Source organism: Hevea brasiliensis, unplaced genomic scaffold (genome assembly GCF_030052815.1).
Source record: "Hevea brasiliensis isolate MT/VB/25A 57/8 unplaced genomic scaffold, ASM3005281v1 Scaf5, whole genome shotgun sequence".
NCBI classification, from domain to species: domain Eukaryota; kingdom Viridiplantae; phylum Streptophyta; class Magnoliopsida; order Malpighiales; family Euphorbiaceae; genus Hevea; species Hevea brasiliensis.
The window spans coordinates 1669920-1686039 of record NW_026615028.1 but is presented as its reverse complement, the minus strand read 5'-3'; the positions used below and the strand labels follow the sequence as shown (position 1 = coordinate 1686039).

General features: G+C 33.7%; 1 protein-coding gene across 4 annotated transcripts; it reads right to left on the bottom strand.

Moving 5' to 3' along the window:
• Nucleotides 1-3140: 3140 nt before the first annotated feature.
• LOC110647225 (uncharacterized) lies at nt 3141-15242 on the bottom strand. 4 transcript variants are annotated; one of them, XM_058142493.1, is made up of 11 exons: nt 15082-15242; nt 13145-13811; nt 9539-9716; nt 9203-9431; nt 8656-8795; nt 8056-8342; nt 7335-7547; nt 6676-7167; nt 5339-6007; nt 3908-4435; nt 3141-3617 (listed from the first exon to the last, which is right to left on the bottom strand). In XM_058142493.1, exons 2-11 carry the CDS (start codon nt 13418-13420, stop codon nt 3390-3392), a joined length of 3240 nt encoding a protein of 1079 aa, XP_057998476.1. In that variant the 5' UTR covers nt 13421-13811; nt 15082-15242; the 3' UTR covers nt 3141-3389. The 4 variants fall into 4 exon arrangements, with proteins under 4 accessions (XP_057998476.1, XP_057998477.1, XP_057998479.1 ...); XM_058142494.1 differs by having other exon boundaries at nt 15077-15218; XM_058142496.1 differs by lacking the exon at nt 15082-15242 and adding an exon at nt 14049-14097.
• Nucleotides 15243-16120: the final 878 nt, after the last annotated feature.

The window sequence follows — 16120 nt, the reverse complement described above, 5'->3', positions numbered from 1 at the left end:
TAGGGGATCAGCTCCCATATATGTATTGCTTAACAGTGTTGGGTGTGTGAATGCTCCAAATTGCCTTTTTGCTGTTATGATATGAAAATTATGACGATGTTGCATTTTACTCCACAAAGTGCATTAGTATTAGATATAGAAATTATGATTAAAATTGGTATTTTACTCTCTGAGTTGAACGCTCACTCCTGTTCATCTATTTTTCTAGGCTACAGGAGGATTATTTGTGGTGGCTAACCTGCTCTCCTTCTTCGCATGTCAATTAATAGTATGTAATGTATTTTGTACAATTGAGTTAAATTTTAGACTCTGCATGTGTTAGAAACAATTATTTTTATTTTGGGCCTGTATTATAAAAGTTATGTTGAACCTGTAAAATTATTAACTGTATGCATGATGGGATTGGATGAGGGAGCTGAGGTTCTATTTGAGTTATAACATTTTGATTATGTGGAGGGTGAGCTGAGCTCCCCAATTTTTATATATTGTGTTTACAGGTCGGGCGAATCAAAAACTCCCCAAATGGTTCATTTTATGGTCGGACTCTGTCCGGTTGAATTCTTGAAATTGAGCTCAAATGGGCCTTATAGTTGGGTTGAGGAATAGTTAGGCATACTACGAGCCTCGGGAGTTTTAGGTTAGCTCAAGTCCTAATGCCGGTCCGGCCCATAGATTGGGTCGTGACAAATGGAATCATGTGAGTAATTCACTATACCATTTATAAGAAAATATCTATTTTTTAAAATTGAGAGGGTCAATTGACCCACTTCACAAAAGACAGATGCACTACAATTATAATTTAGTTTACATTTAAAATTATATTAAAATCAATTTAATTTAATTTGATACTAGAACTAATTCAAATCATATTATTTTCTCTATTTTTGAATCAGATTAGAATTTTCTGATTCAGAATAAAATCAATTTTTCTTTTTTCTTAAAAAATTAAAAAAAATATTCAACAATTAAATTAGATCAAAATACAAAAAATTAAAATTAAACTGAAATAAAAATAAAAATCGAGAGACCAAGCAATTAGATAGGGCTACCAGTAATTGAGGTTAATCGACTCAATTTAGAATGGTGTGGCGTTTGAGTTTAATTTGGTAGAATATATATATATATATATATATATATATATATATATATATATATATATATATATATATATATATATATATATATAAAAGCAATTGAAAGTTTTATTAAAAGGGGAAGAACATGAGAAAGGGAGACCAGCAGAGGTAGAACCCAACAGTGCAAAGACCCAAAAACACCCACCTACAGCTAGCTACGAACTGCTGGCACAATAGCCCCCAACAAAACACAGACACAAAACAGAACAAGAGAAACAAAAACAGCAAAACAGTGTCAATCAACAGATTGCAAATGCAAGAAAAACTACAGAAGACGTTATCCATCAAGAGAGTGTGCGCAAATCTCTCCCGAAGAACAGAAGAACGAATGTAGTGCATCAGAACCCATAGGATCATGTGCCATGAACCAACAGAGGAACCAACAAATCCACAGAATAAGCCCAAATCTATCTAAGTTAAAAAAAAAATTGTCTATGCTTTTTTTTTTGCATTAAATTAAATAAAAATAATAAAATTTAACTATTTCATGCATCCTAATAAAGTCTTGTCGAAGTAACATAAAGATTTCACTTGTATTAGAAAGTTTTTGCATACTAATTAGGGAATTAACTTAATCAAACTGCAATCACGAGATTGAATGAGGCTCTCATCATCAATTCTACGAGAAGATCACATCAACTTCAAATTATTGAGTAACTTATCATCACAAAAGAAGTAGTATTATCATGGAGTAATCACATCAACGTAATGGATCATTAGTTGTTCACGTTTTACTTTCTCTATCTCTAGAAGGGTCCACTGAATTTCCAATCTATCTTTTCTTTTCTTGCTTACTCACATGTATCCTTTCAATATGAGAAAGCAAAAGAGGGGCAAGGAGATCTTATTGATTTTTTACTGACAATGTCTCTCGTCTGGCCCAAAGTAAGAGAGAGCTTCCATGGCTATTTGTGTTTGGCAACTAATGAATGGTCCTTGTTCTGGGTCCTCCCCACTTTCCTTCCTATTGGAAACATGCATGATTACTTTCGTAATTTGTGGGTCCTTCAACTCTTTGCTTCTTCAACAGGTGCACACCTTCCTCATTAATTCTACATTACCCACAAAGCCCTTTTTGATGATTTCTTTCTTTTTGTCAATTTTCATACAACACTCCAGCAAAATCAATCTTTCTTTTTCTATTTACTTAATCAATGAAAATGAAGAAACATTAGGAAATATGTTTGAGGCATGTGAATATTAGAATTTTATAAGAATTGGATGTATTCATTTCAGCAAACAAACAATATCATATAAATGCAGATTGGTTTGATATTATTATTTAGGTTTTTTTTTTGTCAAGATATTATTATTTATAGGTTACTATTAAAAATTATTATTTTAAATATATTGTTTACTAATATTTAAATTTAATATATTTTAATTATAAAAACCCCAACAGTTAAATAATTTTTTAATAATATCTAAAATAATATATATATATATATATATATATATATATATATATATATATATATTTATATTTAGCATTATTTTATTTTTAAATATATTAAATAGAGTACATTAAAATTGATTTAAAGTTAAATTTAATATATGCTGTCTGAAAAAGTACTTTTTGAACTCCTAGGGCATAATATCATTGAAAAAGAAAAAACAAAAACTCCCAGGGCATAATTCTGGAGAAACCAAGATTTATAGCAGTCATAACTCAGAGCATGGAATCTTGAAAATGGCAGCAGAGTGAAGTTGCATCAAAACTACTAGGGGTAGAACTTCACTGCAGCAACTGCAACTGGAACGAATATGACTTTAAGTTGATCCATCAGTAATCTCATTTGAGAGCCATGAGTTCAAAATCGATGCCCTTACTAGAAGTGGGGTCTGACTGTGAGGGACTTTCCTTCAATTTCATCAATGCACAAAGTAAAATGATGTTAGTTGTTTGATCTTTGAAGTCCACACAAATGTGAAGACGCAGAAAGATGATGCAGTTTCATTAGTAATAAGAAGATATCAATCCAGGAATTGTGTTATTATATATACTTTAATCAGGAACTTTTAGACTTTATTATCTTTGAGGGATGAAATGAAAGGGACTCAATGTACATCTTTAAATCTAAGATAAATAAATTAATGGCTGATGAGAAATGCCAACTACTCCTTAAAATTAAAAACCTAAGTTACGAGGAGATCATCTGTACACTGAAATTCACAGTTGAAATGGAAGAAAGGAGAATAAACAATGAAGAGCCCATTGCTATGCATGGATGCAAGTATCATGCAGTCCCTCATTTAAGTTGGATTCTTCACAATCTTGACGGTGCTGTAGAACCGCTTCAAGTCTTTCATAGCCTTCTCTTCAATCTGAATTGAACGAATTGATGCAGGTGTGTTTATCTCAGGTTTGAACCAGCGGTTCATCCCTGGAGAATCTGATGGTGATCCCTGGCCAGATGCAATTGAGAATCCAGCTGTTCTTGTCTTTGGACTATGGGAATTATTCTGCTGCTGTTTCCCTTGCTATAAGTCAAGGAATCGATGATCACAAAAATTAGGTAAAGCAATGATTTATCCAACTCAAAAGTTTGACATGGAATCTTATAAACACATAAACAACTTATGCCTATGATAAACTATGAAGCTGAGAAATAACCACAATTGACAATAGAGCACCCAAGTATTGTTTAAAGCATGAATGTCCTTGATATTGCATTTTCAGTATATGAAAAATATTATATGCCCATAATAAATTATCAAGGAAAAAAAATCACCAATATATGAAACAAAAAGGAAAAAGTCACTTTTTGTACCTGCTGCATTTGGATGTCTCTAAGAGATGGCCGAGAAAGAAAGGGAGGAGTTCCAGAAGCCCAAGGAGGTGTGCTTCTTTCTGAATCAGATGTCGGTGATGCATGTGATGATACCACAGGTATAGGTTTTGAAGGCAAGAAGGAACTCAACAGAACCTTCCCATCACTTTTACCATCAGAATGATCTTCTAACTGATCTGTATTTTTTGCTGATTGGTTCACCTTGGTTTTGCTCTGTTCATCCTGAATTTCACGAAGTGAAGCAAATCCTTTTGAAACCTTAGCCCCACCCCATGCAGGACCCTCACTTCTAGGTGCTTGTGGAGGGGGAGCAGCATCTTTGGGGTTGTCATCGAGAGCACCACTCAAAAACATGGAAAGCCCACCCTTTCGGTTTTTCTTCTTGGATACTGAAGGAGATGAACTCTTACTTTTTGGAAAGTCAGAACACTCTTTCTTCTGAACACAGAAAGCAAGCTCTTTGGAGGCTTGGCTCCCCACACATCCCTCAGAAATAATTTCCTCCTCCTATGAAAAGTCAAATTTAAAAAATACAATAAATTACATTAATAACCCAAGTAAACTTAGTGTTAACTCCATATTTTCCATTAATTTGTGCAAAATGAATAAGAAGCATCTTCCTAGCATATGGTAACAGAACAAACATACTCCATTATCACAATTTAATTGGTGGTCCCAGTTTGTCCTACGAAGGGAATTTTACAGTCAATAAGACCAAAATTTTACTACCGATTGTCTGAATCAAGTAAAAGATGTTTAATCAAAACAACAAAACTCGACAAGGAGATGGAAAGGAAAATCGGATGATTACACTAAAAAGTATTAGTTGTGAAATTACACTCTTAGGAATGAATATTGCACATGGCATTAGTCAGCTGGGGGCGCCTCAGGCAGAACAAACACCTCTAAAAAAAGGATTTTCCAAATGGGAACAATATGGGATTGTATTTCTAAAGCATGAACATGGATATTCACAAAAGGGAGTTGTCATCTGTAAGAGGCAGTATTGTAAAGCAATCGCAAGCTAATTTTTGGCTAGGGTCAATATAGCCACAGTCCTACAGTTAATAATTAAAAGAAAAGACAGCAAAATCCGCTGAAATTATCATCATCATCATCATCATTATTATTATTATTATTATTATTTGTGTATTGGAGAAAGGGGGATGGGATAGATTTATCAACTCGATTCAAAAGTGTCCCAAAAAAGAAACTCAAATTTTACAACCTCAGCTAGCCCTAAAATTCCGTCAAAGCAAACAATCACTTAAAATTCTATATGTCTCCTTACACCGTTACTAAAATACTATATCCATTCCCCGAAAAAAAAAAAAGGCACATCAAGAATAGTGAAATTAACATTTTCTTGATAGGGAAAAGAATTTTTTTTGTATAGTTTAGCAACCTTACCTTATTAATTGAAACTTTAGAGATCTCAACATCCAATGGGTCCTTCACAAAGTTTGATTCTACATCAGTTCCACTAAAACCAGGAACTGTTTCTACTTGTGCTACCTTTTGTTTACTCTTCCTTCTTTGTTTTCTTGATACCTCAGCCTTTTTATTCCATTTTACATCTGATGAAACTGCAAATGATGCATTTGCCTGCTCCGTCTGAACTGGAAGACCTAGCTCAGCAAGTGAACTTTCAATAGCCAACCTTGTTTGAAGTTTTGCAAGCTGTTGGTCATCGAGAAGATGCCCATTAGATTGCTTCATTTCCAGCATCTCAATTTGCTGCAACTTCTTTCGCAGTGCACGAACTTTTTTGGAGATGCCTTGATTAGGATCATCTTTGGATTGAAGAAAGAATTCTGATCTTTCATCTCCACTCTTCAAGGTAGATTTGTTGTTGTGGTTATCACGAGTCCTTGGAACCTCATATTCACTGTCCTCTTCTTCGCTGTTGATGATTAAAGGAAAAGTAGCAGTTGGGGTTGGGAGCCTACGGTAACTCCAAGGTTCAGATGACCTTAGGTCTAACAGATGTTCAAGATTAGCTAGAATTTCAGGAGAAGCACTTGCAAAAGCATGTGATGAGACGGTCAAAATATAGTCAAGGTTGTGAATAACAATGTCCTGCAAACAATAAGTCAAAAGGACATCAAAGTGAAAATATGCCTGATCATAGGACATCAAATAGAAAATACTCCATGAGACTTTCTTCCATATCAGTGGGGACCGTGATAGGACACAGGAAATATAGATATACAAAATATTTAAGCAAAATTTACACAATACCATATTTTACCTATGCTCATTGCAGACAATTAACCACCAGAGATGCATGGCAGGTGGAAACAATTGCAATATGGTAGCCAACTTATAGTGAACTTATTCCTAGGTCCCATTCTTCTAGCCCAATCACAAAACACCTACTATAATGTGCCCGATGTGAATGACTGAGGAGCTCAAAATGCAGTAAGCCAAAGCATACTCTTTTGTCAAAACCTAATTCTTACAAGTCTTCCTGGGTGATAAATCTGATAATAATTAAGTAAAAATAGTTCCTTAACTTCAAATGTCAGAATACATGAACATCGATTGACATAGTGGGAAAGGGGGAAAATGAATTAAAAAACTTTATAAGGATAAAAAAAAATGACATCTGAAAGAACAATTAATGTAAAAATAGAACTTATGGAATTTTATTTAATGAAACAAGGAATAATCATAAATCAGTACAATTTGAAGCACATGATTTAAATTTCAGGGATTCTTCCAAAAATTATGATCATATAAATTACCTGACAATGCTTCCTCAGATCTTCAGCTCCAAGTGAATCAGCAATTTCAAGCATCTGTATCGCATTTCGTGGCTCAACTAGACTTTCTGCAGCCACTTTTTCGCTAAGAGATTTTAAGCTAGGTATGGGCCTTTGTGCAGAATCATCCTTTTCTACAGCAGATGACATGTGATTAGACTCTATATCATTATACACAAAATCTTCATCAAGCTCTTCCACTTCATCCCCAACTTGCAACTTTGGCTTCTGAAGACTATTGATCGTACTGGGAGGATAGATAGGATGATATAGAGAACCAACAATCAATAGATGTGTTTCACCAACTGAAACTGAAACAGCCCTTTTAACACCATGTAACCGAGTGACAGCAGGCAGCTTATCCTCACCTTTTTTCCCATCCCACATATAAACATCACCTGTAACTGTAGCCACAGCGCTCCAGTACTTCCCCACAGAAATGCTCACCACTTTTTTTCCACACAATGAATATAGCTACAGAAGGGGAATGGGTGATATTTCACTTATTATATCACAGAATGAATAGAGCTAGCCAAAAAAGAAAAAAGATGACATTTCATATTTCATTTATGAGAAAATAAAAAAATAAAAATAAATAAAAAATAAAAAACTGACAGAGATCTAAATTCTTTCAAATAAACCTGTTGGCATCTAAGATCAGGATCTGCAGACACCCAATAAAATAATGCACCATCATCGGTAAGAGCCAAGCTGTGAACCATCCCCGCAGCTATAGAAGCTACATGAAGCCGTTCCATGCGATGGAACTTCAAAGGGCTGCTGCCACTTTTCTTCAAATTTCTAGCAATCACAACACGTCTTGGTGTAACAAGACGATGACCCCATGTGTATACCTACCACCATACAGAGTATACATAAGATTTCACTCCACATACAGCTAAATGGCAACAAGATATTAATGAATGTCCCTATTTTTTTACAACTCAATTAAAACATTCCTATATTTTGTAAAATCAAACCCTTTAGTCCTTCTGTTAGATTTTTGTTAAAATAAAAAAGTTAGTCAACTTGTTTTAACCTTAGTCAAAGGGAAAGTAGTATGGATAGTTAAAATTACAAAGACTAAACGATATAAATATTCAAGGCTAAAATAAGTTGACTAACGTTTTCTTTGGTAGAAAGACTAAAGAGTTTGACTTTATAAGATACAAGGGCATTTTAATTAGGTTTTAAAAAAATAAGGACCAAGTAGTTAATTTTGACAAAGCACAGGGACCTGTTTGTAAGTTACCCATGAATCAAAGCCCAGGCAACAATAATAACCAGAAAGCAGCGATGTAGCATTTGGCTCCATTTAGGAGTAAAAAGATAGACTTGTAATGACAATTTAAACACAAATACCTCTCCATCAGCTCCTAATACAATTGTGTGATATTTTGCCACTGCAACTCCTGTAAAAACCTTGCCCTTCAAGTACTCAACCACTCTTGGATTGTAATTAGATGCTGAGTTAGAGGTGCCATATCCAAGTTGACCCTCTCTGTTACAACCCCATGTGAAGACTTCGCCAGAATCAGAAACTACAGCTGTGTGTTTGTTTGCTGCAGCAACAGCAACAATCCTCGACTTAAGCAAGCTCACTCTACGAGGTATGGGCTGAGTGTCCACAGCATAGCCAAGCTGACCCTCTGTAGAACACCATATCAAAGAGGTAAACTCAACTCAACTAAGCCTTAATCCCAAACAAGTAGGGGTTGCCTATATCAAAAAATGTAAATCCTTCAGAAATTTTAAATGCTGGAAAAATATCAATAGGAACAGCAAATGCTAATCAACCATTAAGAATTCTAAACAAACTTAAAATAGGAAAATAATAAAAAACACAATAGAATTCTATAAATAATAAATTTCAAACCTAATAAATTCTTGAACTTTATAATTCTACAATGAATATAATTCCTAAGTTAATCCTCTTCCAATACTGCATCAATTAGTTTTTACCTCTATTAGATCCCCAGGTAAAGACTTCCCCACCCTCAGTAGCAAGAACAGTGTGATGTTTGGCAGCTGCAATTGCCTTCACCCGGCGGGACCCTAAACCAGAAATTACCTGACGGGGAGTAATAACTGCAGCTTGACCACTGAAAAAATAAAATAAAATGCACCAGATTGTTCGTTCACATAATTTTTACAGAAACAAGCTAAAAGAACAAAACATGAATTGATGTGCCATTTGCACAAGTGGAACATACAGGAGCCTATATTTTTTTCAGCACTAAAACTGGAAGAAAAATGGGTATCTATTCCATCTGTATCACAATAATTTGCATAGAATTGAAGGTGATAAATACAGAAACAGAAGAGTCCAGAAATTTCAGTACTGCATCCAAAACAACAATATACATAATGAAATTACAAAATGATAAAATTTAATTCCTAAAGCTTAGAATGAAACATGGAGGAGGCTACAACTTTTTCAAAAAATAAAAAAAAATTGACCTATCATTCACATTTACGTGGATAAAGTTTAAAAACTTATGCCAGATACCTGTGGATATCAAAATCAGGATGCCCAAGGCGGCCCCCCCTTCCAAATCCCCAGGTATAGACCTCCCCGTGTGCACTAACTGCTACACTATGGAACTTTGCAGCAGAGATCAGTTTAATAAAAGAACCATGAAGTGCATCAACTTTGCAAGGTAGCTTTTGTAAGTGAGCATTTCCAGTTCCCAATTGATAATTGGCACCACTTCCCCAGCTAAACACCTCAGTAGCTACTGAAGACAAACAACAATTCATGATTATCCCTAAATACTAATCACAATGAGAATTTGCAAGAACAATAGGATCCTCATTGATCATGTAAAAACACAGATGTAGGAACCTGAATCATGTCCATCTCCAACGGCCTGCAATACAGGCCCAGACAGGAGATCAACAGGCGTACGGGATTTAGAGTCCTCAAGTGTAATAGAAGCGCCAGATTGAAGAAGGATACTTGCCACTGCAAGATGACCAAAATGCAAAGCCCTGTGAAGGCTAGTCCACCCTGATTCTCCATCCTGAAATAAAAAATGTTGAGGACTATTGAACGAGGAAAAAAAAATATTCTCAGCAAATAAAAGGTTAGAATGCTACAGATCTGATTCAGCATTATAATCCCTGAAAGCAAAACTTTTTAATCACTCACAATTTAAAATCATATCTTTCATGACAGATGTTTTAGTATTTTCAAACAATGTCAAAAGAGGCTCCACACAAGACATAACACGAGGTATTCATGGAAAAAAGATAATCACAGACAGATTCTACTTTTGTTTCTAGTGCTAACAAAAAAGACTCTAGATATTTGCCAAAGCCTTAAGGATGACAATCACGTATGTATAATACAACTCATCATCAAAAATCTTCAAATCCAACAGATTTTATGCCTTGTAACTCTCCATAATACATAGACATTAATATTTTGCCATCAAAACAGATACACCACCAAACATGAAATTTAATGCACATTGGGCACAAAAAGAGGGTGAAACAGATCACCCATTCCAAGAAGCCTCCTGCAACACAAATCTTGATAATTTAATGAACAACTTAAAAAAGACAAAAATTATGTGGGTTGAAGCTTTACTAACTATTAAAAGGTATAGTGAAAGCAGGCGTATTAGATTCAATGTCCTTGACAACCAAACTCTTACATGAACCAGCAGGTTATGACATACCCGGCAACTGGCAAACAGAGAACTAAAATGGCAAGATCAAATGCTAAAAAGCATACAGAAAACTAAAGCAAATTGGCTCAGAGCCACCTCCCTGGTCAAAGATAATTATACAAATTTTTGCTATGAAAAATGAGGAATTGCACGATTAAATTTCTCTCTAGCTCAAAACACCCAAATCTCTATCAGAGTCACAAGCTTGCTCTTAGTTTTCTGTGCTCACTATTGCTTTTGTTTCTTGTTGCCTTGAGAAATTTGTCAACAATATACTTAAAGCTAGCTATCTATACTTGATTTTGAAGTCTTAAAACTTAGACTCCAAGTCATTGCACACAATATGCATGCAAAATTGGTCTCCAGGTTCTTCCATTGACTTCCATATCAAAAAACTTGAGCATCAGTCCAATTCACTTCCTTTTTCCTTTTTTTTTTATTAAAAAAAATCACGATTGGACAGTTGCCCCACTGGCCACAATTTAAGAATCCCAACAAATGTCTACCTTGACTTGAATTATTCAAATCCAATCACCTTTTCCAAACCCCTTAGAGCATCTATTAGATATTATAAACACCTCAACAAAAATCAAATGCAATCAAAATAAAAATAAAAAATACATATATATGCTAAAGTCATTTCTACAACAAAGATTTCTAACCTGAATAATCCTGCAGATAGGATGTCATAACAAAGCTTAATTCTATAGTCAACTTCAGTTTTGCTTGGACTTGGTAGATATATGTAATAACTATAATGGGGATAAGCATTCAACTAATTTGGTCTCTTTGGTGCAAAAATAAATTTAAGCCAAATCAACTAAATTCATTTTCATAACATTGCTGAACCAAGCCAAAATGACCACAATAAATTTGTATAACTCAATGTGGTTGGCCTGTTCGGTTTTTGACTAGATTATTCGTTTCAATCTGAAAAATAAATGGGTGTTCCAGTTTCTAATTCAAACCCAAAAACGTATCTTAAAAATTTAAACCAAAAAAACATATCATAAAAGTCTAAACCATTAAACGTATCATAAAACATATCTAAATATACTAAAATACATTTGAAATTTTAATTAAAATGCAAGTCATTTTAAGCTGTTTGGGTTTTAAGGTGATTAAAAATATTATACACTTTGAAAAAAATCCTACTAAAAAATGAAATTGTACAAGTTTGGCTCAATCACTCATTACTCAACCTAATTTCTAAGATGTCTTACAAGGCTTGGATTTCAAAGAAATTCATATTTTATTGACATTTGTACAATTCAAGTCAAGATAGAGATTTGTTGGCATATCTTTAATTGTGAGGACAATTCAAGTCCATGCTCAATTGGTAAACAAGCCAATCTTAAGCCAACTAAACCGTAGCACATGTAGGTTGTTTACCAAAAGAAACGAACATAACTCTCATTTTCAGACTTGTTTAATGAATAAGCTAAGCTTGAACTTGCTAATGCTCAGCTTGACCCAACTCATTTACAACCTCAATTGGACATTGAACAAGAGAATACATGATCCTATGAACCCCTTAATTTTCATAGTTAAAATTTCTGTCTTTACTTGTGGAAATAGGCGTTAAGCCAAAACATGTTAATTTTTTGTATAATCTTGAATTACCCCTATTTATATCCCAATCTTATTTGCCAATTGAGGCACTTCTGTATTTGTCATAACACAACTTTTGGGGAATATATTCTTCTAGAAGTACCAAATCATATGTAATTTGTAAATCAAAGTTCTTATTGCCTTATCCAATGCATAGGCCTATCTAACTATAAGCTCACTCATTTTGGTTTTATAAGCCTCTCACCTGCTAATTTAAATTTCAGATTGCATACTGTAACATGTCCAAGGAAAAATAAAGATTGACATTTGGGAAATGGGTTCAAGCTTGAACACAAGTTTATAGCATTTAACTAAGCAAGAAAATTCTCACCACTTACTTTGATGGCTTTCATAGACCCTCAAGAATATAATTAGTTATTAAAAAGTGGGGAAAAATAGAAATCCACCTCGAGGCAAGACATTTATCAATTCAAAAGATACTTATAGCCCAAGGTTAAGGTAACAGTTGAAAATCCAAAAAAGATGTTCAAATATTTTTCATTGATGAATTGACAAAAACTCATTGAATCATTAAGCATGGTCCTCTTCAAGAAAAAAAACATTAAAAAGTAATATAGTTTTCTAAAAAGAGATTTTCCAACAAATCCAATAAGCCAAAATTTTTCTTTATTAAAATTCCTAAAAACTTTTTAATGCACTCCTCAAGTTTCACATCTCTCTTTTGTATTATCCATTCACCTTTAACAATCATTAGTTACCACATAGTTAAATCGGAATTACTATTTAATAAGGTCATAATTACTTTGTAAACTAAAATTGCTCTCCTTATGCAAGTGTCCAAGATTAAATAAAGCTATAACAAGTAGAATACATAAAACAAAGATCAGCACTGGTAACAAATAAATCCCCTTATAGATACATGCTTAGCTATAATTTATTTCTCAATGCTTAAAAGACTAATCATTATTATGTAATAAACTAAAGTGGGCAGTGGAGATGCTGATTGAAGGAAGATTATTAATCCAATTTTCATTTATTTAACTTTCAATTAACGTTTTTTTTTTCTTTTTTGCATTTCAAATAACAAAGAAGCCACTAGTAGTTCCAGAAAAAAAAAAGGGAAAAATGAGATATCTATCACACTTTTTATATGTGTGAGTATGTGTAACTTGAAAACACACAAAGGGATGAGAAAAGTAACACACCCTAGCATCAGGGTCAGCACCAGCAATGAGAAGCCTCCTGATGATGGGAATGTGGTTCCTCCAAGTTGCAATATGGAGAGGAGTCAGCCCAAACGTGTTCCTTGAATTAATGTTACCTCCATTCTTCTTAAGTAGTGCCAAAGCAGAATCTACATCAGCCAAGGACCCTTCTCGCACAATAACCCACAGATCTTTGTGGAAACCACCAGGTGAAAATTTCCTAGCTTGCGCTTGCATATTGTGCTTTTGTCCTTGAGCTGAAACTAGCGTCTCCATAGTCTATGTAATAGATAAATGATGTAAACTATTCCTCTTAAGTTCACAAATTTCTTGCTTATATATCTTCCTGCCAGATACTGCTTAACAGTATATATGCCTTAACACAAAATTTCAAGAGCCATAAATGAAGTCCTTACAAGAAGTTAGTGAAACCCAATAAATTCTAGCACTTGGACAGTTGATTTTTTCTAGTCCATGTTATAATTGGTCTTCCAATTTAGCAAAGAACAGGTCAAGAAGAGAATTCCACTAATTAGCAAACTGCAACAGCACCATCATCATCCCCATCTGCATCATAAACCCAAACCAGCCCCAAAAGCCATTCACAAACGCCCATCAAAATTCATCAACAATAGAGAAATCTTTGATAACCAAGCTTAACAAGATCCTGCATTAGAAATTCTTCTGTAAGTAAAACATGCCAGCTGGAGGAAAACTAATTGGAGGTGAACAGAATAGAACACACAAACCAGTTCATCAACCAAGACAACTAAAAAGCATCTATGAAAAATATGAGAAATAGTTAGTTTTCTTATATTAAAAAGGAGTGCGTGCCCTTTGGTTACAACCATCACCTCAATGAGAAACCACATCATAAGACTTTCGTGACAACAAATACCATTACCAAGATTCATCACTGCAGATAAGTTTGTATTCAGGAAAATGATTGTTACCTGTGTCATAAACATGACAGAATGCTAATGAATAAAGTGGTCAGAAAACAGCTTCAAAACAATTAAGAGCAGAAGAGGAATATTTAATGCAAACCAATCAAATGTATCAATGCAATAACAGAAGCTTTTGCCTTCGTATAAAAATCACAGCAATCCCCAAGCACAACTATATCTAGAAGTAATTTATTCAGTTTGTCTTCTTATTGGCAAAGGAGAGATAAAACTAGTGACATTGATGGCTTCAAATTTTATCATGAAATGAAATTGTAAATAAAATGTCCGTTGACATTGATAAAACAACACGATTCGAATGCTTTTGAGAATGTCTGGGTAATGGTATGGTATGTAAAAGAAAATGAATCCAAAAAATGACATCAAAATGAATAATCACACAACAAATTTTAGAATAAAAACAACAAATGGACTAAGATTAATCCCAACTTAAGCATATGGAAGAGAACCGCATAATGATCTTAAAAAAGATACATTTTTTAAAGAACTAATTCGACACTCATCCCAAAAGTTTTCCAAGGAGCTAAAAACACAAAAGCTTGCCAAATTCTTACTCTAATCACACTCAATCAACCAAACAATGCAAGCTTGATAGCAAAGCAAGTGTCATCACCATCAAAGACATCAAATGAAGCATTAAGACTCAACACCTAGATCCAATAACAAATGCATTTGATAAAATATACCCACCAATCAAAGTTAAAGATTTGAATATAAAATAACAAAAGTAGAACCAAAAACAACGATATTAGACCTCGCCAACCTAACAATAAAAAAGAACTATAAATTACTTACCCATTTGTGAATTCCCCAAAAAACAAACCCAGAAATGAAGAACCCATAAGAGAGAGAGAGAGAGAGAGAGAGAGAGAGATGATTCAACCGCACCAAAAATTCGCACATAGAAAAAACACAATTCTTTTTTAATAAAATAAAAGAACTGAAATTGGGAAAAAAAAAATCATACATCACCTCCAAAGAACTTCTGCCTGAGAGAGAGACTCACAAAACATACAAGTGAGAGAGAGAGAGAGAGAGAGAGAGAGAGAGAGAGAGAATAATAAATAGAAGTAATTGATTTCTGTTACAAAGAAGAATCGAACCAGGGAATATACCGAGACGGACCCAAGGCATCAGGAAGCATAAGGAATCGAGCTCTCAAGGTAGAAAGGCATTATGGGAATTTCATAAAATATTGTAGACGAAAATGCCCTTAAAGTTGAGAAGTTGACGCGCACGCACGAGCATTGGGTCTAAAGTTCGGAGTTGTCTTTGGCCACGTCAGGTGAAAGTGCGTGTACGTGTGTCTCTCTGTTGGACACGTTTCAAAAGTATTGGCAAGCATGAAGGGAGAGAGATCTAACGGGGGCTTAGCAGTTACGGTCGTTGAACCGTGTCAAACACCGATGTCTCATAAATTTACTAATTTGCCCTAATTCTTTCCGTCTTTAAGCAGGAAATTTGAAAATTTGTTTGTTTTATTGAGACCTTTTATCCCTAAACTTCGGCTGCAGATATAAAGTCAATTAATAATTCATGTATCATTAATTAAAAAAAAAAAGAATATATAATTTTATATATAAATGAAAAATCCATTATTTTCATTTATCTCGTTCTTTAACCAAGTTGATAATTCAAAGATTTTTTTTTTTTAAGTATAGATTAAGAAAGTAAGACTTAAATTTGAATTTATTAAATGAGTAATATATTTTTAGTATTGAATTAAGTTAAATTAAGTAACTCAAAGATAATATTAATTTTTATTTAAATATGAGAGAGAAAATTTTATTTTTTTTTTAAATTTATAATATTTAAATATGTATTATGTAAAATATACAAATAATATGAAATAAAAATAAATATACATAAAACTCATTTAAAACAACTTTTAAATTGAGAGACTCCCTTAAAATTTCATTTAAAACAATATTAAAGCAACTTTGATAAGTAATTTGGAGCGCCAATTTTGAATAATTGCATAGATGGAGAAATTTTATTTAATTTTTTTTTA

What these genes read in the sequence shown, in the direction of transcription:
- LOC110647225 (XM_058142493.1), bottom strand. Translation starts at nt 13,420, where the DNA reads ATGGAGACGCTAGTTTCAGCTCAAGGACAAAAGCACAATATGCAAGCG. An exon ending in TGGAGATGGACATGATTCAG is followed by an intron (nt 9,432 to 9,538) that starts GTTCCTACATCT and finishes GTTTGTCTTCAG; the next exon opens with TAGCTACTGAGGTGTTTAGC. An exon ending in CCTGATTTTGATATCCACAG is followed by an intron (nt 8,796 to 9,202) that starts GTATCTGGCATA and finishes TTATTTTTTCAG; the next exon opens with TGGTCAAGCTGCAGTTATTA.